General features: G+C 41.2%; 1 protein-coding gene across 2 annotated transcripts; it reads left to right on the top strand.

The window, feature by feature from the left end:
- The first annotated feature begins 230 nt into the window (after positions 1-230).
- hprt1 (hypoxanthine phosphoribosyltransferase 1) lies at positions 231-24,226 on the top strand. 2 transcript variants are annotated; one of them, XM_014212854.3, is made up of 9 exons: positions 231-473; positions 3,036-3,142; positions 19,254-19,437; positions 20,038-20,103; positions 20,704-20,721; positions 20,821-20,903; positions 21,133-21,179; positions 23,119-23,195; positions 23,283-24,226. In XM_014212854.3, the coding sequence occupies exons 1-9, from the start codon at positions 447-449 to the stop codon at positions 23,328-23,330; spliced, it is 657 nt and encodes a 218-aa protein (XP_014068329.1). In that variant the 5' UTR covers positions 231-446; the 3' UTR covers positions 23,331-24,226. The 2 variants fall into 2 exon arrangements, with proteins under 2 accessions (XP_014068329.1, XP_082812154.1); XM_082956028.1 differs by lacking the exon at positions 231-473 and adding an exon at positions 962-1,086 and having other exon boundaries at positions 23,283-23,727.
- Positions 24,227-25,298: the final 1,072 nt, after the last annotated feature.

Genomic DNA, 25,298 nt, shown 5'->3' with positions numbered 1-25,298 from the left:
TTAGAATGGGCATGTTGATCAATTGGGTAGCTAGAATGCTACATTACAGGTGCATGGTTCCAAGAAACTGCTTGGTAATTGACGTTGCCGTTTTCCATGTTCATATTGGTGGGAATATCATGCAGGGCCCCGCATTGCGTTTAGTCCACATGATTTTACGTTGCGTTTAGACCACATGATTTTACGTTGCGTTTAGTCCACATGATGTTACTGCGATGACAGATTCTACCCAAAAGGGGCGGTACATCAGGATTTCCCCTCATTTGATTCGTTATTCAGCCCTACCAGCTCCGCACGTCCTGCAGAGGTTTTGCGGAACATCTACTGTACGTAGGTTGCTAGGTGGTCTGCTGTTAAAGAGGTGAAACTCATTTTAGGTGACAGAGACTCGCAAACACAATTTTGTCGTAGAAAAAGCGGGTCGTGATCTAAACGACGATACGGACATGGCGTCAAGCAGCCCCTGTGTTGTGGTAAGTCCTGCAATGCTGATTCAAACGGGTGTTCATAGTGCGAACTCAACATGACCGCTATTTCGAGTCAAAGAGGAATGGGTCGTAACTAGTTTTCTTTTACGGAAATACGCGCCATTCGCCCTTGTAAATGTACTTTTTCCGAATTATTACGATGTCCTTTTATGTGTTCCTTTGTAATGCTTCAAACTTGTCATCGCACACTCACCTTAAAAACCACTCATGTTCACCTCGACAACAGAAATAGCTGTCTAGCTACATAACTAAGCGCGGCCATCGCACGCGTGCTAACACGCATGGCACATGTTATACTTACCATACCACTAATCTTGATTCATACAGTAGGACCAATATACGGATACATATTCAATTGACCAATAATAGCGCTAGAGTAGTTTTCTCTAAACTACGAACAAAATGGAAGTTATATCATCCAACTTCGAAACGAATATATATGCATGCCATATGGGGCGGGTTATTGCTTGTCTCCAACCAATCCATTTTTTTGGTTCAGTCCTGTCACCCAGAGTAGTTTATTTTTGGAAAACCACAGCCTACAGGCTTTTGGGGATTACTGCTGTACTGCAACCAGCATGATGTCCTCATTTCACTGGTATGCATTTTACCATTATATTTCTCCATACATTTCACCATATATTTACAGAAGTACAAGAAGATGTAAACTGCAGAAGAACACATTTAGCTTTTTTAGCCATTTCCAACAGAATAACACATTGCCTATGTCAGTATAGCATTTATATTTGCTATCAAACTTGCCCTGTCTGTAGTCTGGCAGTCACATGCTGATGTAACCGATGTGAAATGGCTAGTTAGTTAGCGGTGGTGCGCGCTAATAACATTTCAATCAGTGACGACACTCGCTCTGAGACTTGAAGTAGGGTTTTTCCCCTTGAGTTGCAAGGGCCGCGGCTTTTGTGGCGCGATGGGTAACGATGCTTCGTGGGGTGTCAGTTGTTGATGTGTGCAAGGGTCCCTGGTTCGAGCCCGCGGTGACGACACTGAATGCAGCAGATTTTGCTGACATGGCTTGGAGAGTCAGTCAGTCTGTAGGGACTGGAGAAACTACAGTGTTACATTCACCCCTACTGCTGATCAGTGGACCCTTGTTTAAAAGAGATAGTTAAGAGCGGGCCACTGCCGGAAGGAATGCCTCACTCCATCTTTAGATAGGAATTATTGTATCATAACAACACACATTGCTTTCACAACGGTAGTACATTTCTCTACACTAGTACAAGCTTACATTCAGGTCAACTAATGATTCATAGCTTGGTTGTTATGTCGTCCTTTGGAGGGCTCTTTTTGGTTAAATAATAACTCGATTGCACATTTGTGACTGTAGTGCTACATAGTAAGACGTGATGTGACGTGCTGTTGGTGGAGCTATAAGATGGTTTGAGGGAACTGTTCCCGTTCTCCCACCCGCTGAGCCCAGTACAGCAGCACCTGTAGTAGACAGCAGGTGGGAGGAAGACTGCTGTAGGATCTGTAGTCCCCAGACAACTGCCTAGTACCTGCATGGCTCACAATCAGTCCTTATTTCTCTGCACGTGAACTTTATCTGTTCTGAGCAAAATCACATGAGTACATAGGAATATATTTCAGTTGGACTGGCATGGGAAGGAGAACACACAGTTGTCCCAGGTCAGAAAATGTGAGGACGTGTCTCATAGGATTATCCACAGTGCATGTAGTTTAGGCCTACATGTATTGTTATAATTAGTAACCCTTTTATGTGGTCTTACAGAGTGTGTAAATGTCAGCAAGGGCAGGCGCGAGACCCGTGATCACACCCCAATCCCTGTGCACCTCTGGGCCTGGTCTGGTGGCCACTCTGCTGTCACATGACTCTGATGAAGCTCTCAGTGCATCCCAAATGGCACCCTATTCCATATAAAAGTAGTGCACTATATAGGGAATAGGGTGCCATTTGGGACAGACATCCCGCTCTCTGGATTCAAGTGCAGGGCTGTTGACCCCTCAGTAGGAAATTAGATTTGAAAACATATGGGGTATATCGCTTCCATAATTAGTATGGCATCTCTGAAAAGAGGCAGTGTTTATATAAATTGAGAGACTTCTTCGCAGAGTAATCTTGTATTAGTTCAAAGTCGATGCCAGGGACGAACAGTGGAGTCTTTAATAGAAGCTGGAGGGGTGCGTTAGATGACTGCATGAGTGGACTGATTCCTCTTTCCTAGAATTGGGGCTGGCAATGTGCGTTTTGTTCTCACCTGCCTCGGTCAGTATTGAGTGGAGAGTGGAGTCTGCAGCTGCGGCAGCGAGTGTGGGTGTGATTTGCTCTGCCAGAAGTCAGTTGCACCAGTGATACCAGCCAGAGGGGAGGGTGCGTTGTGATAGTTGTAAAGTGAACAACCTTTAGTGTCTTCACCTCTATTCCCACTGCCCTACTTCCTCTGCCTCCCGTTTAGATCATGCCCCTGCGATTTCTTTAACCCTTTCCCTGCTGCGTCATAGCAGTTCCACATCACAGGCACGGCATTGATCAGGTAGATTGTCAGCATGTGATCTGTGTTCCAGATCAGCGATGATGAGCAGGGATATGACCTGGACCTCTTCTGCATCCCAAAGCACTACGCTGATGACCTGGACCGGGTCTACATCCCACATGGACTCATCCTTGACAGGTCAGTTGTTACTGGCAGTGTGGTCTTAATAAATCCTCTACAGGATCGGTGTCCCCCCTGCGGGACGGTTGAGCTAACATAGGCTAATGTGATTAGCATGAGGTTGTAAGTTACAAGAACATTTCCCAGGACATTGACATATCTGATATTGGCAGAAAGCTTACATTCTTGTTAATCTAACTGCATTGTCCAATTTACAGTAGCTATTACATTGAAAGAATGCCATGCTATTGTTTGAGGAGAGTGCACAGTTATAAACTTGAAAATATATTAATAAACCAATTAGGCAGATTTGGGCAGTCTTGATACAAAATTTTGAACAAATGCAATGGTTCATTGGATCAGTCTAAACCTTTGCACATACACTGCTGCCATCTAGTGGCCCAAATCAAAATTGTGCCTGGGCTGGAATAATACATTATGGCCTTAATCTTGCATTTCAAAGATGATGGTTGTTAGGTTCTTATCTTTCACAGTAAATAACCCACGGACACTAGAGAAGCTTTAACCAAGTTTAATTCGAGCCTAAAAGGTTCTGTACAGCTGTAATCAGACCACAAAACATTTCTCACATCACAGTTATATACATCCCACTTAAGACACTCCCCTTTCTCTCCTATCCTTACATGTTATGGTTCTACAGGAAGCTAATAAAGAGGGTAACAGGATTCCTAACATTTATTACTCTCTTAAGAGAATCTGTCCTCACCTCCTGACCTCAACCCCTCTTTCATCTAATACACAGATGTCCATCTGTCTTTCCTCAGAGACATAAAACCCAGTCTCTTTCATTTCCTATCTCAATGATCAAAGTTCAGCCGATTCCAGCAGTCCTTTCTCTTGAACAATAGCGTCCTAATGTCACTTTACATAAACTTGGAAATTACTTAAATGGATAAACAATAAAACATGAATAGAAAAAACGAACAAATGATTATAAAACATGAATTAAACAAACAAACAAATGAACAAACATTCACCGCAAGGTGTACAAATTCAGAGACTTATGGCCTCCGAACTATGATCATACAACAAAATGCAGTTCCAGCTGAATCTGCTGTCTCCTTCAATGGCAGATGGAGCAGCTTTTAGTTTCTCAACTTTCCCCTTCTGTTCCTAAGAGAGTAATAGCACAAGACTTGGAAAGCAACAAAAAAACATAAAACATAACAGTATTAACAATGTGATAAGCTATGCATATTTATATATGCATGAAAACCAAAGTCTGAAACCATGACAACTCCCACTCTCTCTTCACCTGACTCTATGCCTCCGGGATACTTTCCTGCTGGGTTCCACAGAAATGAAAGCTCTAAAAATCTTCCTCATGCTTTCACCCAGTCTTCCTCTTTAGGCCCCAGGTTCCCAGAGGTGTTCCCAAATAATGTCATTTTCACTTTGTTCCCCATCTTCTCCATTTCACCTGATAGGCACGAACACCTGATATGCAAGTGTGTATCCCTAAACCACGTTCCATCCTCTTGAGGTAACTCAGCACTGTATCTGCTTTAACATTTTGTTCACTGTACAATTACCCCTCTATCCTCTATCATATGATGCATTAACCCATAAAGCAGCTAAAACCAACTATGATGTTTATAGTAGTTCCCAGACCCAACCATCTGTATGTCTTACAGTGGACTCTAGTCTCTCGCTCCGCTTCCTCTGTCATGGTGTGTTCACTCACCCAGTATGCAGTTGGACCTCACTTCACGTGAGAACTATGCACCCCCCACGAAGAGACATGACGATCTTAACCACTGCAGGTACTGTACAGAGTAGTGCTGTTCCAACACCCCGCCTAGTGTCTCTTGATGTACTCAATCTCCAGAATTCAGCCCGTGCCCTTGGTTATATCTCTGCTTCCACCTGAGGATATACACACTGCAAAACATGCGTCATTTCCTGACAACATACTTTGTGATATTTGAATAACCGCATCCCCTGTCCTCCCATCGGTCCCCCAGTTACCAGTAACCAATCCATGTGACATGAGTCATTGTCAAACTGATATCCCAACAATGCTACAAAAGTAACCATTGCTACTTCCTACATGGCCCATGACTATAGTCTCACAATACCCCTCATTTGCGCAGTAGTCCATTTTCATGCTATTAATATAGCATTCTACGCTACTAGTACTGCTCCTTCTGTTACTGTCCCTACAGGGACTGCTATGAGAATAGCTATTGCTCAGAATTTGTCTCCTGCTCTCCTATTGTCTTCGTGTTTTACTGATAAGTCTAGGACTGAACCTTTCAGATACCCCCTACCTGTTTCCCAGTTTATCCCTTGGTCTCTAGCCACCAACGTCTCCACTGACCTCCTGTATTCTGCTACAGTTGGTACCTGCGGACAATACATCCCTGTGCTCAAGTTAGGTACACATCCCTCATCCCAAGGCCGATCTACCCCCCACACGTTTGTAAACACCTTTGTTACCGTGTAGCCTTTGGGCCCCAACGGTTGATAAGCAGCCACCTTCTGACACTTACCATTTACTGTGGTTTGGTCCCAATCTACTGGGAGGTATGTCAAATGTTTACTAGCTGTCAGAAATGGGGGAGAGATTAGTGGCGTTGGAAGAGTATCCAACCGTACAAAAACTCTGAGTCACATGTCTCTTAATCACACTCTGCAGGCGATGTGATGCTATTATCACAGCAAACTTCCCTTCTGGCAATGTGGCCTCCTGTATACAGGGATCATTTGCTATTCTTTCAAGTGTTATGCCTTCTGTCACAAACTCATTACTGAAAGTTGACAATAGTGTCTGAAATGACAACACTATCTCTGCTACTTTCACCATTATCTGGGTATGTGTAACGTTCAATTAAATCCCCATATTGTGTACAGTTAGCTGCTCTCCTTCTATGAGCTATCTCCTGTAACAATATTCAGTCTCTGGGAATGATACTCTTCTATCATTACATCTAACCCATAACACACTATACTCTATCATAACATCTAACCCATAACACACTATACTCTATCATAACATCTAACCCATAACACACTATACTCTATACACGCCATACTCTATCATAACATCTAACCCATAACACACTATACTCTATACACGCCATACTCTATCATTACATCTAACCCATAACACACTATACTCCTAATGCATTTTCTACATTTACAAACATACTAACACATTCTCAAGTCAGTTAGTCAAGTTAGTCAATACACATCATTCCCTCCTCTGGAACAATGAACACCCTCATGTTCCACGAAACCTAAAAACATATTGACTTGAAAAGAAAAGAGAAACAAAGTACATGTTTAATAACTCAGCACCACTCATTGATGCGATGTAACATAAAAACTCTTAATACAGGGTAAAACCCAAAAAAAACGTTCATGTTCGTCCCAAGCTGTCATCCAGTGAGTCTCCCAAACAAACCGCCTCCCCCCAGGATGACACTTAGCGATAAGTTTCTGGAGACTCTCTTGGCCACATAAATGTTAGCAGCGCATCCACCCCTCATCGTGCTTCAGAAATTCTCTCTCGCAGTATCCCAATGACAACGAAAAACATTTTATAAATGATCCAAACCGAATTTAGAATGACTGACCTCAGTTCTTACTTTGAGTCTAGGGCTCAAATTCCAGTTTGCCAACTTAGCACAGATCATCCCTGTTAAAACACACATTTCTAAACAACCTTTTATTGCCGGTCATGACTCTTCTCATTACAGCCCCCCCCTTTCCCTGTTTTCCTGTCATGAGTGGCCTGGTAAAGAAAGATCAGTATCTCAAATGCATTTTCAGTTGAAATAGTTAACAGGGTGTACCCCCCCCCCCCCCCCCCCCCCACCTGGCACTTGTCATTCTAGCGTGTTTTCTTACAGTTCATTTTCCCAACGGCACATGTAACTTTTGCCTGTCACGTTTTATGGCCATTGATAATGTCCAGATTGTAATATCCCAGTAGATACTTCCGTTTCTCCCACCTGAGCTTGTTCTCTCTCGCCACGCTCACTTCACACGCGCTCTTAGCACCCCAGCCCTGGTTTATGGCTTGGACTCAGCTAGGAGTGGTAAAAGTCACTGTCTCTCATAGCACGCCTTCGTCACTCTTTTTTTCAGCCGGTTAGGGAGGGTTTTGAGGTTCACACACACCGTCTATGGTCCAATTATTTCTACCATGCATTGAAACACGATCTGACGTCACCTTCCATGATAAACTCAAAAAAACACAGATCATAACAACAGTTAAGTTCATTACATTTGTGTTTCAGGAAACTAGACGGACATTGACTCTCTGACAAATTATGACATTAACCTTTTCTTAATAACATCTCTACAACAAATGTCAAAAAGCATAACATAATGTTACTGCTGAAAAAAAAAACATTTTCGAAATTAGTCCATACTCCCTTATTTCTACTGGCGACCTCTAGGAAGAGTTACCAGATCATGAAGATAGCAATACATATCACAGTCCATTTGAAGTTACTGTCATCCCTTATTAACATATATTTTCCTTTCTATATGCAGCCTGAACACAGTACCACTGTATAAGTTCCCCAAAGACCAGGACCTCAGGGAACTGGTCATTTACCCCTTTCAAACACATGATTAAAAAATACATGTTAAATCAAAAATAAACAATTTAGAATTATAACTCCCTACAGAAATAATAATCTCCTAAAGTAATGGTACAATTTGGATAGGAAATGGTGTTTCTCATGAATTTTATAATAAACCCCCTCCCCCCCGTCTATTTAATTCCTAATGAAGTTGATCATTCTTCATTGGGAATTTTTAATATTCAGGGCTTTCGTCACCATTAAAATGTTAACTTTCCCTGTCCTTCGGAAACTAAATACCTCTTCCAAACATTTCATCCTCCTGCATACTCATTTTAACTGAATTGAAAAGACTCCTTCCAATAAATCCCACAACACGGCGATAGTATCTCTCCACCGAGTCTAACGATTCACTGGCCTCCTTTTCCCCGTGATTCTCCATAACCATCATACCATATCAAAAAATTTAAAGTTAATTTTAGGGTTGGTACCCCTATGCTACCTCAGCGTGACCCTTCCACCCTTTCGTCCATTCTAGAATCCCATTCCAGAATAAGACGACATCAAACGTAAATGTATTTAAAAATAAAACCACATGATTTAGACAAATTCTAAGGCCTTCTGCATTTGCAATCAGTGTTCGGTCATATAATTTAAATGTGTTACCTTTAGAATCCATTCCCTTGGCATTTCGCCTAGAGTCTTCAACCCAAAATTAGTTTTCCTGTAGCAAGGAATCCGCTATATATATATATATATATATATATATGTATGTGTGTGTGTGTGTGTGTGTGTGTGTGTGTGGTTCCATAACACTTTCTCTCACCAAGGCAGCCGCCTTAGCCATTTCGGCTGCTTTACGATTACCTATGGCGATTTTTATCTGTACGACGTGTATTTTTTTTATTTCACCTTTATTTAACCAGGTAGGCTATTTGAACAAGTTCTCATTTGCAACTGCGACCTGGCCAAGATAAAGCGTAGCAATTCGACACACACAACAACACAGTTACACATGGAATAAACAAAACATACAGTCAATAATACAGTAGAACAAAAGAAAACAAAAAGTCTATATACAGTGAGTGTAAATGAGGTAAGTTAAGACAATAAATAGGCCATGGTGGCGAAGTAATTACAATTTAGCAATTAAACACTGGAATGGTAGATGTGCAGAAGATGAATGTGCAAGTAGATATACTGGGGTGCAAAGGAGCAAGATAAATAAATACAGTATGGGGATGAGGTAGGTAGATAGATGGGCTGTTTACAGATTGGCTATGTACAGGTGCAGTGATATGTGAGCTGCGCTGACAGCTGGTGCTTAAAGCTAGTGAGGGAGATATGAGTCTCCAGCTTCAGAGATTTTTGCAGTTCGTTCCAGTCATTGGCAGCAGAGAACTGGAAGGAAAGACAACCAAAGGAGGAATTGGCTTTGGGGGTGACCAGTGAGATATACCTGCAGGAGCGTGTGCTACGGGTGGGTGCTGCTATGGTGACCAGTGAGCGGAGATAAGGGGGGACTTTACCTAGCAGGGTCTTGTAGATGACCTGGAGCCAGTGGGTTTGGCGATGATTATGAAGCGAAGGCCAGCCAACGAGAGTGTACAGGTCGCAATGGTGGGTAGTGTATGGGGCTTTGGTGACAAAACGGATGGCACTGTGATAGACTGCATCCAGTTTGTTGAGTAGAGTGTTGGAGGCTATTTTATAGATGACATCACCGAAGTCGAGGATCGGTAGGATGGTCAGTTTTACGAGGGTATGTTTGGCAGCATGAGTGAAGGATGCTTTGTTGCGATATAGGAAGCCAATTCTAGATTTCATTTTGGATTGGAGATGCTTAATGTGAGCCTGGAAGGAGAGTTTACAGTCTAACCAGACACCCAGGTATTTGTAATTGTCCACGTATTCTAAGTCGGAGCCGTCCAGAGTAGTGATACTGGACGGGCGAGCAGGTGCGGGCAGTGATCGATTGAATAGCATGCATTTAGTTTTACCTGCGTTTAAGAGCAGTTGGAGGCCACGGAAGGAGAGTTGTATGGCATTGAAGCTCATCTGGAGGTTAGTTAACACAGTGTCCAAAGAGGGGCCAGAAGTATACAGAATGTTGTCATCTGCGTAGAGGTGGATCAGAGAATCACCAGCCGCAAGAGCAACATCATTGATATATATACAGAGAAAAGAGTCGGCCCGAGAATTGAACCCTGTGGCACCCCCAGAGACTGCCAGAGGTCTGGACAACAGGCCCTCCGATTTGACACCCTGAACTCTATCAGAGAAGTAGTTGGTAAACCAGGCGAGGCAATCATTTGAGAAACCAAGGCTGTCGAGTCTGCCGATAAGAATGTGGTGATTGACAGAGTTGAAAGCCTTGGCCAGATCGATGAAGACGGCTGCACAGTAATGTCTCTTATCGATGGCGGTTATGATGTCGTTTAGGACCTTGAGCGTGGCTGAGGTGCAGCCATGACCAGCTCTGAAACCAGATTGCATAGCGGAGAAGGTACGGTGGGATTCGAAATGGTCGGTAATCTGTTTGTTAACTTGGCTTTCGAAGACCTTAGAAAGACAGGGTAGGATAGATATAGGTCTGTAGCAGTTTGGGTCTAGAGTGTCACCCCCTTTGAAGAGGGGGATGACCGCGGCAGCTTTCCAATCTTTGGGAATCTCAGACGATATGAGAGGTTGAACAGGCTAGTAATAGGGGTTGCAACAATTTCGGCAGATAATTTTAAAGAGTTACTTAGTTAGGATGACATCTATGAGGGTGCCCGTGTTTACGGATTTTAGGTTGTATCTGGTAGGTTCATTGATCATTTGTGTGAGATTGAGTGCATCAAGCTTAGATTGTAGGATGTCCGGGGTGTTAAGCATGTCCCAGTTTAGGTCACCTAGTAGCACGAGCTCAGAAGATAGATGGGGGGGCAATCAATTCACATATGGTATCGAGGGCACAGCTGGGGGCAGAGGGCAACAGTGAGAGACTTGTTTCTGGAAAGGTGAATTTTTAGAAGTAGAAGCTCGAATTGTTTGGGTACAGACTTGGATAGTAATACAGAACTCTGCAGGCTATCTTTGCAGTAGATTGCAACACCGCCCCCTTTGGCAGTTCTATCTTGGCGTAAAATGTTATAGTTAGCAATGGAGATTTCAGGGTTTTTGGTGGTTTCCTAAGCCAGGATTCAGACACGGCTAAGACATCCGGGTTGGCAGAGTGTGCTAAAGCAGTGAGTAAAACAAACTTAGGGAGTAGGCTTCTAATGTTAACATTAGAGGTCGACCGAATTAAGATTTAACGCCGATACCGATTATTGGAGGACCCACCAAAAAAATCCGATACCGATTAATCGGCCGGTTCTTTTTTAAAATAAATATTTTTATTTATTTGTAATAATGACAATTACACTTATTTTAACTTAATGTAATACATCAATAAAATCAATTTAGCCTCAAATAAATAATGAAACATGTTCAATTTGGTTTAAATAATGCAAAAACAAAGTGTTGGAGAAGAAAGTAAAAGTGCAATATGTGCCATGTAAAAAAGCTAATGTTTAAGTTCCTTGCTCAGAACATGAGAACATATGAAAGCTGGTGGTTCCTTTTAACATGAGACTTCAATATTCCCAGGTAAGAAGTTTTAGGTTGTAGTTATTATAGGACTATTTCTCTCTGTACGATTTGTATTTCATATACTTTTGACTATTGGATGTTCTTATTGGCACTTTAGTATTGCTAGTGTAACAGTATAGCTTCCGTCCCTCTCCTCGCTCCTACCTGGGCTCGAACCAGGAACACATCGACAACAGCCACCCTCGAAGCAGCGTTACCCATGCAGAGCAAGGGAAACAACTACTCCAAGTCTCAGAGCAAGTGACGTTTGAAACGCTATTAGCGTGCACCCGGCTAACTAACTAGCCATTTCACATCGGTTACACCAGCCTAATCTTGGGAGTTGACAGGCTTGAAGCCATAAACAGCGCAAACGCACGAAAGTGCTGTATGAATGAATGCTTATGAGCCTACTGGTGCCTACCACCGCTCAGTCAGACTGCTCTATCAAATCATAGACTTAATTATAACATAATAACACACAGAAATACGAACCTTAGGTCATTAACCTCTATGGGCTAGGTGGGACGCTAGCGTGCCACCCGTGGTGCACTCCATCAACAGCAGGTGCATTTCAAGAGCGGCAAATTTGAATCCAAATAAATGTCAAAATTCAAATTTTTCAAACATACAACTATTTTACACCCTTTGAAAGATAAACATCTCCTTAATCTAACCACGTTTTACGATTTCAAAAAGGTTTTACGGCGAAAGCATAAATTTAGAGTATGTTAGGACAGTACATTTACAAGAGTTGTGTGTAATGTTTTGTCAATTCAAAGACCGGGTCACCAAAACCAGCTAAAATGATGCACTAACCTTTTACAATCTCCATCAGATGACACTCCTAGGACATTATGTTAGACAATGCATGCATTTTTAGTTCTATCAAGTTCATATTTATATCCAAAAACAGCGTTTTACTATGGCATTGATGTTGAGGAAATCGTTTCCCTCCAATAACCGGCAGTCAAGTCAGCGTCACAAATTAAATAATTAAAATTAGAAAACATTGGTAAAATATTATATTGTCATTTAAAGAATTATAGATTTACATCTCTTGAACGCAATCAACTTGCCAGATTTAAAAATAACCTTACTGGGAAATCACACTTTGCAATAATCTGAGCACTGCGCCCAGAAAGATACGCGTTGCGATACAGACTAGACGTCATGTTGGGGAGATCTGAAATCGAAAATACTATGTAAATAATCCATTACCTTTGATTCTCTTCATCAGATGTCACTTCCAGGTATCACAGGTCCATAACGAATGTAGTTTTGTTCAAAAAAGCTCATCATTTATGTCCAAAAATCTCCGTCTTGTTAGCACATGATCTAAGCCAGCCGGACTTCTCGTCATGAACGAGGGGAAAAAATATATTTACATTCGTTCAAACATGTCAAACGTTGTATAGCATAAATCATTAGGGCCTTTTTTAACCAGAACATGAATAATATTCAAGGTGGACGAATGCATACTCTTTTATAACGTATTGGAACGAGGGTACCCAACATGAACTCGCGCGCCAGGTGTCTAATGGGACATCATCGTTCCATGGCTCTTGTTCGGTCAGATCTCCCTCCAGAAGACTCAAAACACTTTGTAAAGGCTGGTGACATCTAGTGGAAGCAATAGGAAGTGCCAAAATATTCCTCAGCCCCTGTGTTTTTCAATGGGATAGGTTTAAAGGTAATACAACACATCAGGTATCCACTTCCTGTCAGAAAATGTCTCAGGGTTTTGCCTGCCAAATGAGTTCTGTTATACTCACAGACACCATTCAAACAGTTTTAGAAACTTTTGAGTGTTTTCTATCCATATATAATAAGTATATGCAAATTAGTTCGCAACGAGCCAGGCGGCCTAAACTGTTGCATATACCCTGACTCTGCGTTCAATGAACGCAAAATGACACAATTTCACCTGGTTAATATTGCCTGCTAACTTGGATTTCTTTTAGCTAAATATGCAGGTTTAAAAATATATACTTCTGTGTATTGATTTTAAGAAAGGCATTGATGTTTATGGTTAGGTACAGTCGTGCAACGATTGTGCTTTTTTCGCAAATGCGCTTTTGTTAAATTATCCCCGGTTTGGCGAAGTCGGCTGTCTTTGTTTAGGAAGAAATAGTATTCACACAGTTCGCAATGAGCCAGGCGGCCCAAACTGCTGCATATACCCTGACTCTGTTTGCAAGAGAGGTGACACATTTTCCCAAGTTAAAAGAAATTCATGTTAGCAGGCAATATTAACTAAATATGCAGGTTTAAAAATATATACACTTGTGTTTAAAAATGTATTTAAATGTATGCACTCTACTGTAAGTCGCTCTGGATAAGAGCGACTGCTAAATGACTAAAATGTAAATGTAAAATGTGTATTGATTTTAAGAAAGGCATTGATGTTTATGGTTGGAGCAACGTGTACCTAAGCGATTATATGCAACGCAGGACAGGCTAGATAAACTAGTAATATCATCAACCATGTGTAGGTTAACTAGTGATTATGATTGATTGACTGATTGTTTTTTATAAGATAAGTTGAATGCTAGCTAGCAACTTACCTTAGCTTCTTACTGCATTCGAGTAACCTCGTGGAGTGCAATGTAAAGCAGGTGGTTAGAGCGTTGGACTAGTTAACCGTAAGGTTGCAAGATTGAATCCCCAAGCTGACAAGGTAAAAATCTGTCGTTCTGCCCCTGAACAAGGCAGTTAACCCACCATTCCTAGGCCGTCATTGAAACTAAGAACGTGTTCTTAACTGACTTGCCTAGTTAAATAAAAGGTCTAAAAATGAATAAATAAATAAAAATTAAAAACGGCCAAATCGGCGTCCAAAAATACCGATTTTCGATTGTTATGAAAACTTGAAATCGGCCCTAATTAATCGGTCGACCTCTAGTTAACATGCATGAAACCAAGGCTTTTACGGTTACAGAAGTCAACAAATGAGAGCACCTGGGGAGTGGGAGTGGAGCTAGGCACTGCAGGACCTGGATTAACCTCCACATCACCAGAGGAACAGAGGAGAAGTAGGATAAGGGTACGGCTAAAGGCTATACGAACTGGCCGTCTAGCACGTTTGGAACAGAGAGTAAAAGGAGCAGGTTTCTGGGCATGATAGCATAGATTCAAGGCATAGTGTACAGACAAAGGTAAGGTAGGATGTGAGTACATTGGAGGTAAACCTAGGCATTGAGTAATGATGAGAGAGATATAGTCTCTAGAGACGTTTAAACCAGGTGATGTCATCGCATATGTAGGTGGAACAACATGGTTGGTTAAGGCATATTGAGCAGGGCTAGAGGCTCTACAGTGAAATAAGACAGTAATCACTAACCAGGACAGTAATGGACGAGGCATATTGATATTAGAGAGAGGCATGCGTAGCCAGGTGAACATATGGGTCCAGTGATTGGTTGGGCTGACTGGGGACACGGCGATTCAGACAGTTAGTAGGCCGGGGCTAAACAAGCTAGCAATTAGCAGACCGGGGCTAAACAAGCTAGCAATTAGCAGACCGGGGCAGGCAAGCTAGCAGTTAGCAGACCGGGGCTAGCAAGTTAGCCTTTGGGTGAAGTCGCGATGGGGATAAGTCTGTTTTTGCCTCTTCGTGCGGTGACGTCGATAAACCAGTCGTGGAATTAGTAGGGTTCAAGTAGCTCTAGGTAGCTAGCAGGCCGGTTAGCAGAATGGGCCTTCAGCGGACGTCACGCCTGAGGGGCCTGTTGGAATCCTCGGGCAGATTATGTCGGTATTCCAGTCGTAGAGGATCGGCGGGGTTCCGTGCCCCGTACCGGCAGTAGAAGGGGTCCGGATATTGTAGCCCAGGAATGGGCTTCGGTGGTAACACAGGAGCCCTGGCCGAGCTAGCTTCAGGCTAATTGGTGCTTGCTCCGGGATGGAAACGCTAGCCAGGAGTAGTCACCTGGGATTGCGGTTAGCTAGTTGCGAAGATCCAGATGAAAATGTTCAGAGTTTGCGGTAGGAATCCGGGGATATGGGGGGGGGGGGAAAATATAAAATAATAATAGGTCTGTTATGCTCTGGTTTGAGTCACGTTGTTCGAACTGGCGAGAGCTTTCCAAGCTAAAGGTTAGCTGATGACCGCTAGCAATGGTTTGCTGACTGAGCTGGTAGGTAGTTAGCTGGCTAGCTTCAGTTGAGGGATTCCAGATCCGAAGTAAATAGAAATACTTTAGAAAAAAATAAATAAACAGATCCACGCCACATTGGGTGAGGCGGGTTGCAGGAGAGTATTTAGAAGTTGAGGTTTAGTAAATTATTGTAAAAAGATATATATACAAGGGACAGGACAAAGACGTCTGACTGCTACGCCATCTTGGTGAGTATGAGCTTCACATTTCACCACTGCTAATTTACTGGTTAACTGACATTATTCTAATAATACATCTACCTCCAGACCATTTTTATTGGTGTTCCTGTCGCTGCTAACATGCCCTGTGGTGACCACAATGTACCAGAAATCATGAATTACTCCAAATGCTTACCACACACAGCGTACTCCTTTACTCTATTCCCTTCTGTGTTCATGTAACTAGAGCCATCTGTATACTATACTTTTCCTGATTCCAATGCTGTCTCTTGCAAATCAGGCCTAGGTTTTGGAGTAATCTGATCTGGGTCATATGTATGCGATTCACCCTCCCCATGCAACGGCATTAACAACGCAGGATTCAAAGCACCAATCTTATGAAATTGTCGATTTTCCCCATTTAACGTGAACTCCCATCTTGTTCATCTTGCACTAGTAACCTGTTGTGCTTTGTCATACATGCTTTATGACCTTGTTCCACTAAATTGTCTACCAATGTGGTGCGGTTTCGCATATGAGTTTCTTCGCCTTTTGACGCTAATAACAATTCCTCCACATATTGTACCAACACAGAACTTATAATTGACACCCTTTTAACGATTGTTTCAATGTAAAATGATACCAAGTGGGACTATTTTGTAAATCCCATCGGTACTCTACTTAAAGTTAGGTAAAACGTGATCTAATACGTCTTCCATCACATAGAAACTGTAATCTCTATGAACCTCTTATTGATCGAACAGAGACTATACACCGCTAGGTGACAGTTCCATTCTTGCTAACCTCAAAACGAGTAGTTGTTGCTCTTTTGAAAAAGATGCAAACTCTTGTATAGCTGCATTTCCTGCTAATGCACTATGTTCCAGTCTCACCTTACACTTATTCTTCCAATGCCCGATTGCTCCCTGTTTTAGATGTGGGACTATCTCGTTACGCTTTGATGTGTTTTCGCTACGGTTCTTAGTTTTATCCTGGTCATTGAAACCATAGTTAGTGATTCTCTATGACCATATTAACCCCTCGCACGTCTGCGAGGTGAGCGGAGCCATATTCCACTCTCAAAACATCGTCTTGAATTAAATCTACTACCCCCGCAATTACCGTTTTGATCACAGGGTTCAACCCCGTCATCAAAGCAGAAGCGCAAATTTTATCAATACACTCCCGTTCCCAGGCCTTCTGTAGTAAAGTAATGGTGTTACACTTTCTGGGTTTATCATTATGCATTTTCTATTGATAGAATGCTGACATCAAAACGCTGGTATGAGCTTTTGATTCTGGTTTCGTGTCCTTGTGCCAATTCATAATTGCCTCCCTGAATTCTTTATTTGATTTAAATTCTCCGTTTGAATTCTCTTTTTTTTTTTTTTTTTTTTTATATTTTTTCCATATTCCAGCCGAATTGGTAGAATGCTTGTGCGCTTCTTTTAGCACCTCCATGGCTTTATTAAATTCCACTATCTCTATATTACAGGGAGAAACGGGTCCGTTTGTCACCCTATCAATAGTTATTATTCCTAAACACTCCCGTCGGTGTTCACGGTATTTTAGATTTCTTCAATCCCGTCAATAATACACACCTTCTATTAACTATTTTCTAATATATTACTACACCCTTCCCTGAATAATAATTAATTGATCACGGCACCTAATACCTTCTATTGGTACCAATACCATAGCGTCTTTGAATTTATTACTGGAGAATACGGACAGGACCTTATGTCCTATTCCAGTACTTCCTCAAATATCACTATTATTGATAACCCACACAAATTATTCACACTTGTCTTCCTATTTCCACATAATCTGCCATGGTTCCCCACCCCAACAGGGCACACAACCTTCCATTCACACTTTTATGGCCAATACAACTAGGCTCTCACCCCGTTATAGCTATGCAGGGAACCAACCCCGCTGGTATTTACCCCCTAGGACTCACCCTTTACAGGTTCCAGCCTGCGCGGGTTTACCTTCCAGGACTCACCCTATATTAATAGTAATCACAGGTATTAATCCACTGGGATTTGCTACTGACTTTATAGTACTAGCAGGAACCAACCAACTAGGGAGTTACCCCCTAGGACTTACCCTACAGGTACCAGCCTGTATGAGTTTACCTTCCGGGCCTTACCATTTACTATAAAGCTACGAACGGTCATTACACAATGGTTTTATATAATTAAACTCAGGCTCTCCAGGTCCGTATCCCATAATTAGTTCGGCCAATGATTGTCATCTCCCCAAGATATCAAAATGAGTGGAAACAGATATAGGAACTAGCCTACCTTTGTTTGTTTGTTGTGCCGGCTCCTGTTCCACTGATCTGGACTCTTTGATTTGACTACAAATCGTGGTGAACCCTGCTCGCAGCGCCATCTGTTAGGTTCTTATCTTTCAGAGTAAATAACCCACGGACACTAGAGAAGCTTTAACTAAGTTTAATTCTATCCCAAAGGTTCTGTACAGCTGTAATCAGACCACAAAACATTTCTCACATCACAGTTATATACATCCCACTTAAGACACTCCCCTTTCTCTCCTATCCTTACATGTTATGGTTCTACAGGAAGCTAATAAAGAGGGTAACAGGATTCCTAACATTTATTACTCTCTTAAGAGAATCTGTCCTCACCTCCTGACCTCAACCCCTCTTTCATCTAATACACAGATGTCCATCTGTCTTTCCTCAGAGACATAAAACCCAGTCTCTTTCATTTCCTATCATTCATTTACTATCTCAATGATCAAAGTTTAGCCGATTCCAACATGGTACAAACAAAAATACTAAAACACGCATGTTTGTTTCTTTGTATTATCTTTTACCAGATCAAATGTGTTATATTCTCCTACATTCATTTCACATTTCCACAAACTTCAAAATGTTTCTTTTGAAATGGTATCAAGAATATGCATATCCTTGCTTCAGATCCTGAGCTACAGGCCATTAGATTTGGGTATGTCATTTTAGTCGAAAATTGAAAAAAAGGGGGCAGATCCATAGATGTTGCTATGAAATAACATGTCAACTAAGCTTCAATTGCAATACATATTCAAGCTGGCCCTTTATTTATTATTTTTGATTTTTGCCTATGTTAGTTATTTTACTACTATGTTAGTTATTTTACTACTATGTTAGTTATTTTACTACTTATTTTACTACTATGTTAGTTATTTTACTACTATGTTAGTTATTTTACTACTATGTTAGTTATTTTACTCATTCAGCCCATGTTACTTGTTTACATAAGGATTTAGAGTTGAGCATGTTCTCTTCCTTTACTGAACTTGTCACTGGATAGCCACAAACTCTTTTATAATCAAATCAATTAACTGATCACATCCACGTGAGGCTGGCAGTTCAGTTTAGTTGCGAAAGGGTTCTTCGGCTGTTCTCATAGGATAACTCTTTTTGGTTCCAGGCAGAACTCTTCTAGGTTTCATGTAGAACCCTCTGTGTAAAGGGTTCTACCTGGAACCTAAAAGGGTTCTTCCATTGAGACAGTCGAAGAACCCTTATAGGTTCTAGATGGCACCTTTTTTTTCTAAGAGTGTAGCCCCTTATTCAGACATAGGAAACGGGAACCAGTGCTGACTGACCACCCTCTCTCTCTGTCTACAGGACAGAGAGGCTAGCCAGGGAGATTATGAAGGACATGGGGGGGCACCATATCGTGGCTCTCTGCGTGCTCAAGGGGGGTTACAAGTTCTTTGCAGACCTGTTGGACTACATCAAGGCCCTAAACCGTAACAGCGACCGCTCCATTCCTATGACAGTGGACTTCATCCGCCTCAAGAGCTACTGTGTAAGGCTCACTCTTCGCTCTGTTCTTCAAATTTGTGTCCCAAATGACACCATATTCCCTTTTAAGTGCACGCCCTGCAGGGGCCCTGGTCAAAAGTAGTCACAAGTAGTGCACAATAAAGGGAATAGGAGCCATTTGGAGTTATTACTATTTTTATTATAGATGTTAGAAGTATTTAGTGTTTGTTATTTAATTTATTTATTACAGGCATCGCCAAAAACGTGATAATGGAAAGAATATAATATTTTATTCAGTCCATTGGTTTCACAGTTGCACCTAAGCTTTCATTTGACCTTTGAGCCAAATGTCAACATGCACTACCTTAACTTGTTTTGACTGACAATCACCTAGGCTTATATCCACAATAATTGCTAACTTGGTAAATACTAAGACTGGCTGCTATTAGTACTACATTTCCATTATTTCCATCTGTATTTGTACCCCCCCATCACAGACACTCAGCTGCTTGATATAATACATTAAGAAGCAGCTCTTTGTTTATGGATTCTTACAACTAGATATTAGAGATGTCAATAACAGCAGACCTGTCCGGACAAAGTCCCCTATCCCTCTTCACCTGTTTATTACATGTCTACACAGAATGACCAATCTACAGGTGAAATCAAAGTCATTGGAGGAGATGACCTGTCTACACTGACAGGGAAGGTAAAGAAATCTTTTCAACTGACCTTTTCTATAGATATGTTTGTCAAACATTGGGTCATTCCTCTACTGTTTGCAGTCAGACAAATGTGTAATCTTCTTAAAGGGAAAGTTCACCCATTTTTACATGTGGCCTTATTTTCACTCTTCCTGTGCTTGTAGTCGCTCCCCCAAACAGTTTTTTTTTTTTGGGGGGGGGGGTTATTTTGTTTCATTAGTTGCCATTGACTACAATGCATTATGAAAATCGGTCTAAAGCATGTCAGAAATGCTCCAAAACAACTCATTACATCAGAATCCCATGACTCAGCAAAATGTGTTTGCCAATTTTCTCTAACGAAACAAAAATACAAACTTTGGAGGATCAATTATAAGCATAGAAAGTAAAAAATAAGGCCACGTACTTTGACATAAAAGTTTTGAAGGGGTTCTCATGCAGTCTAAAGTACAAGAGGTCATAACTATAATGTCTGCAGGGTTCACCAGGATGCATCCAAGGTCACATTTCTAAATGGGTTCTGGAGTAACTTTTAGATTTGATATAGGCTAACAGTTACTCTGTCATCTCTGCCTCTTATTTTTAAATGTTGTGTTTTTACACAGAATGTCCTGATTGTGGAGGTATGTTATGACTACTTCCTCATTGTTAAGTTAAACCTTTTGCTATGTCAGCATTATAGACATTTGGCAGCGACACTCACGTTTTTGTCCTATTTTTAGGACATTATTGACACAGGAAAGACCATGAAGACCTTGCTGCAACTTCTCAAACAGTACAACCCAAAAATGGTAAAGGTTGCAAGGTAAAGTAATCCCCAAGTCTCTATCTTACATTCCAGTGTTATAAAAAGTTTAATATTTGTCCATACATCTTTGATGTAAATGTAGAATCAAGCAAAGGCACCGTGCAGTGCAACTTACTTCTGCTTACAGAGAAGTTATATGGAAACCTCCAACTGTCATGTTTTCCGTTGTATTTTAATTCTCTAACACCATCAGTCACATGACCAACTTCCTGGTTTGTGCTTTCAGTTTGTTGGTGAAGAGGACACCAAGGAGTGTTGGCTACATACCAGACTGTGAGTTCACTTCAACACTGCTAAATGGCTTTCAGTGAATCATCTTAATCATTGTGCTGTCACACATACATTAACTATAATGAAGACCGATACAGGGCATCAAAAAAGTATTCAGACCCCTTTTTTCACATTTTGTTACTTTACAGCCTTGTGTTAAAAATGATTAAATAAAAAAAAATCCTCAATCTACACACAATACCCCTTAATGACAAAGTGAAAACAGGTTTTTAGAAATGACCCTTTCCTATGAGACTATAAATTGAGCTCAGGTGCACCCTGTTTCCATTGATCATCCTTGAGATGTTTCTACTACTTGATTGGAGTCCACCTGTGGTAAATTCAATTGATTGGACATGATTTGGAAAGGTACACAGCTGTCTAAGGTCCCACAGTTGACAGTGCATGTCAGCAAAAACCAAGCCATGAGGTCGAAGGAATTGGCTGAAGAGCTCTGAGACAGGATTGTGTCGGGGCACAGATCTGAGGAAGGGTACCAACATTTCTGCTGCATTGAAGGTCCCCAAGAACACAGTGGCCTCCATCATTCTTAAATGGAAGAAGTTTGGAACCACCAAGACTCTTCCTAGAGCTGGTCGCCCGGCCAAACTGAACAATCGGGGGAGAAGCACCTTGGTCAGGGAGGTGACCAAGAGCCCGATGGTCACTCTGACAGAGCTCCAGAGTTCCTCTGTGGACATCAGAGAACCTTCCAGAAGGACAACCATCTCTGCAGCACTTCACCAATCAGGCCTTTTTGGTAGAGGGGCCAGCCAAAGGAGTTTGCCAAAAGGCACCTAAAGGACTCTCAGACCATGAGAAACAAAATGCTCTGGTCTGATGAAACCAAGATTGAACTATTTGGCCTGATTGCCAAACGTCACATCTGGAGGAAACCTGGCACCATCCCTACGGTGAAGCATTAGTGGTGGCAGTATCATGCTGTGGGGATGTTTTTCGGTGGCAGGGAATGGGAGACTAGTCAGGATCGAGGGAAATATGAACAGAGCAAAGTACAGAGATCCTTGATGAAAACCTGCTCAGGACCTCAGACTGGGGCCGAAGATTTACCTTCCAACAGGACAACGAGCCTAAGTACACAGCCAATACAACGCAGGAGTGGCTTAAGGACAAGTCCTTGAGTGGCCAGCCAGAGCCCGGACTTGAACCCGATCGAACATCTCTGGAGTGACCTGAAAATAGCTGTGCGACGCTCCCGATCCAACCTGACAGAGCTTGAGAGGATCTGCAGAGAAGAATGGGAGAAACTCCCCAAATACAGGTGTGCCAAGCTTGTAGCGTCATACCCAAGTCTCGAGGCTGTAATCACTGCCAAAGGTGCTTCAACAAAGTACTAAGTAAATGTGATATTTCTGTTTATTTTTTAAAATAAAATTACTAAAAACCTGTTTTTGCTTTGTCATTATGGTATTGTGTGTAGATTTGAGGGTAAAAACAATTTAATCAATTTTAGAATGTCTGTAACATAAAATGTAGAAAAAGTCAAGGAGTTTGAATACTTTCCGAATGCACTGTATCTAGCCATCTGATTTAAATAGAGGTTCTAGGCCCATTTAAGGGAAATAGTCCGAGACATATGTAAAAAAATAAAAATAAAAAATAAAAAAAACAACATGCCAAGTTTATTAAAGGAGTAGGGTTTAAGGTCAAACGACATACTCCAGGTGGCAGAATGCACCCTTTCAGTTTGTTTACCAACTCAGAGAAGTAGAACTACTTGGAAGCCTGTGCACTCAGACACCATAATGGGACAGAAACAACATTGCGATTACTATACAACTCTATGCTCTTTACTGAAAAAGACTACAGGGTGCTTTTTATACCTTTCACATGTTCAACACCAATTAGGGTCCCCTGAGAAACATGGACCGAAAACTATGGTTCCACCCTGTCACACTTACTTAATTTGTTTATTTTTCAGTCATAGGGTTTGAGGTTCCAGACAAATTTGTGGTGGGATATGCGCTAGACTACAACGAGTACTTCAGAGATTTAAATGTAAGTACTTTTTGAACAGATTTTCTCAGCTAGATAAACGATGTTGAGTAAAACGGTCTCATTGGTTCCTTTCTGTTTGTTTTCCAGCACATCTGTGTCATTAGTGAAACGGGGAAGGAAAAATACAAGGCCTGAAGAGGACAGCCCTTCCTCTAGTTGTCTATCATTCTTTTTTATGTTGCTTTCATTTTATATCCGATTTATATATATTTTTGGTCAGGAAAATCAAATCAAGGGTGTAGCTCACTTGAAACTCTTGCTCACACACACACACACACGTACATGTTCTGCTCAGGGTCCCTGAGGAGGTGTATACACATACTGACATTGCCCCTCAGATTTGCAAAGCCCCTCTCTCAACCTCCACATGCTGTGCTGCACTCTAGAAACCACACACACACTTTAAAATGTCAAGATTGAACATTTCTGAGGCGTGACATTGCCTTGGACATATTGGTATGTGTGAGTTCATGTGCATGCTGTCATCGCTTTCAATAAATAGAACATTTGCTTGTCCTGTTATAATGATCAATACCCAGAGTTTCTTTCTTTGTAGATTAGTAATTTATTGACAAAAATTCTGCTACGGTAGCAGGAAGTAGAACAAACATTTTAGTCATCATATTGTCAAAATTACTTAAGATTTAAATTATTTTCCAGTTCACAAAGCTTGATTTTAGCTTGACATTGATTTGAAAGTTTGTCACTTGAAGACCAAATTCCTCTACTTATACATAAGTTTCAGTGGTATGTACAAAGGAAGGAGCAGGTATCCTAATACATTACATATTCTTTTTTTAAAAAACATGTTTGCATAGTTTTCCCCCCAAAATGAAAGTGTTCCATCATTAGTACAGTACTGTAATATAAACTGCGAGTGTTGAATGTGGTTCAATATTATGATAATTTATGCATATCTGCTTTTATAAATATGTATTTTAAGCTTCCATCTACTGTATGACAATGATTCATGCAATCACAATGTTTTTCTCTTTACCCTCCCAACCATTAAACTCTGCTCCTTCCCCTCAGATGACTCCTGATTTCCCCGCAAAAGGTTTACTTGTGGTACCAAATAATAGTTAAATAAAATAAAGTGGTATAATTTATATTTAACTAGGCAAGTCAGTTAACAAATTCTTATTTACAATGACCTACTACACTGGCCAAACCCGGACGACACTGGGCTAATAGTGCGCCGCCCTATAGGACTCCCAATCACAGCCGGTTGTGATACTGCCGTCACCGCTGTCATAGAGGCGTTCTCCCCAACGTTGACACTGGAAATCAACTGTCTTCTTCTGTGGAGTTGTCAGCAAAATCTAAACCTACAAGAGCAATATGTGCAGTGGTGGAAAAAGTCCCCAACTGTCATACGGGAGTCAAGATGCCTTCATAGAAATTTGAAAGTTACCCAGTAAAATACTACTTGAGTAAAAGTCAAAATATTTGGTTTTAAATATACTTAAGTATCAAAAGTATGAAACATTTCAAATTCCTTATATTAAGCAAACCAGAGAACAATTTTCTTGTTTTTTTAATTTACGGACAGCCAGGGGCACACTCACAAACAAACAAAGCATTTGTGTTTAGTGAGTCTGCCGGATCAGGCAGTACAGATGACCAGGGATGTTTTCTTGATAAGTGTGTGAATTGGACCATTTTCTGTCCTGCTAAGCATTCAAAATGTAATGCGTACTTTTGGGTGTCAGAGAAAATGTATGAATTAAAATGTACATTATTTTCTTAAGGAATGTAGTGAAGTAAAAGCTGTCAAAAATATAAATAGTTAAGTACAGATACACAAAGAAACGACTTAAGTAGTACTTTAAATAGTTTTTTACTTAAGTACTTACCACTGAATGTCATCTAAACATGCTTTCACACTGGCAATGAAAATGTTCTTATAAATAAATACAGACAGTTCCACAGTTGAATTTTAAGAAAACATGTAATAAGTATCATGGGTTAGTTAAAATGGGTAACTAATCATGAGTTAGTTAAAATGTTGTTGATACAGTATTGAATAAAGCAGTTGTTCATTATAGTGTGAAACACAAAGCAGGCTGTTGTAGTAGGCAGGCCTGACTACAGCAGAACAGT

This window comes from Salmo salar, chromosome 09 (genome assembly GCF_965601325.2).
Source record: "Salmo salar chromosome 09, fSalSal1, whole genome shotgun sequence".
Classification (NCBI taxonomy): domain Eukaryota; kingdom Metazoa; phylum Chordata; class Actinopteri; order Salmoniformes; family Salmonidae; genus Salmo; species Salmo salar.
The sequence above is the reverse complement of the archived record's forward strand: the minus strand, read 5'-3'. Positions and strand labels throughout refer to the sequence as shown.

What these genes read in the sequence shown, in the direction of transcription:
- hprt1 (XM_014212854.3), top strand. Translation starts at nt 447, where the DNA reads ATGGCGTCAAGCAGCCCCTGTGTTGTG. An exon ending in AAAATGGTAAAGGTTGCAAG is followed by an intron (nt 20,904 to 21,132) that starts GTAAAGTAATCC and finishes TTGTGCTTTCAG; the next exon opens with TTTGTTGGTGAAGAGGACAC. An exon ending in TGTTGGCTACATACCAGACT is followed by an intron (nt 21,180 to 23,118) that starts GTGAGTTCACTT and finishes TTTATTTTTCAG; the next exon opens with TCATAGGGTTTGAGGTTCCA.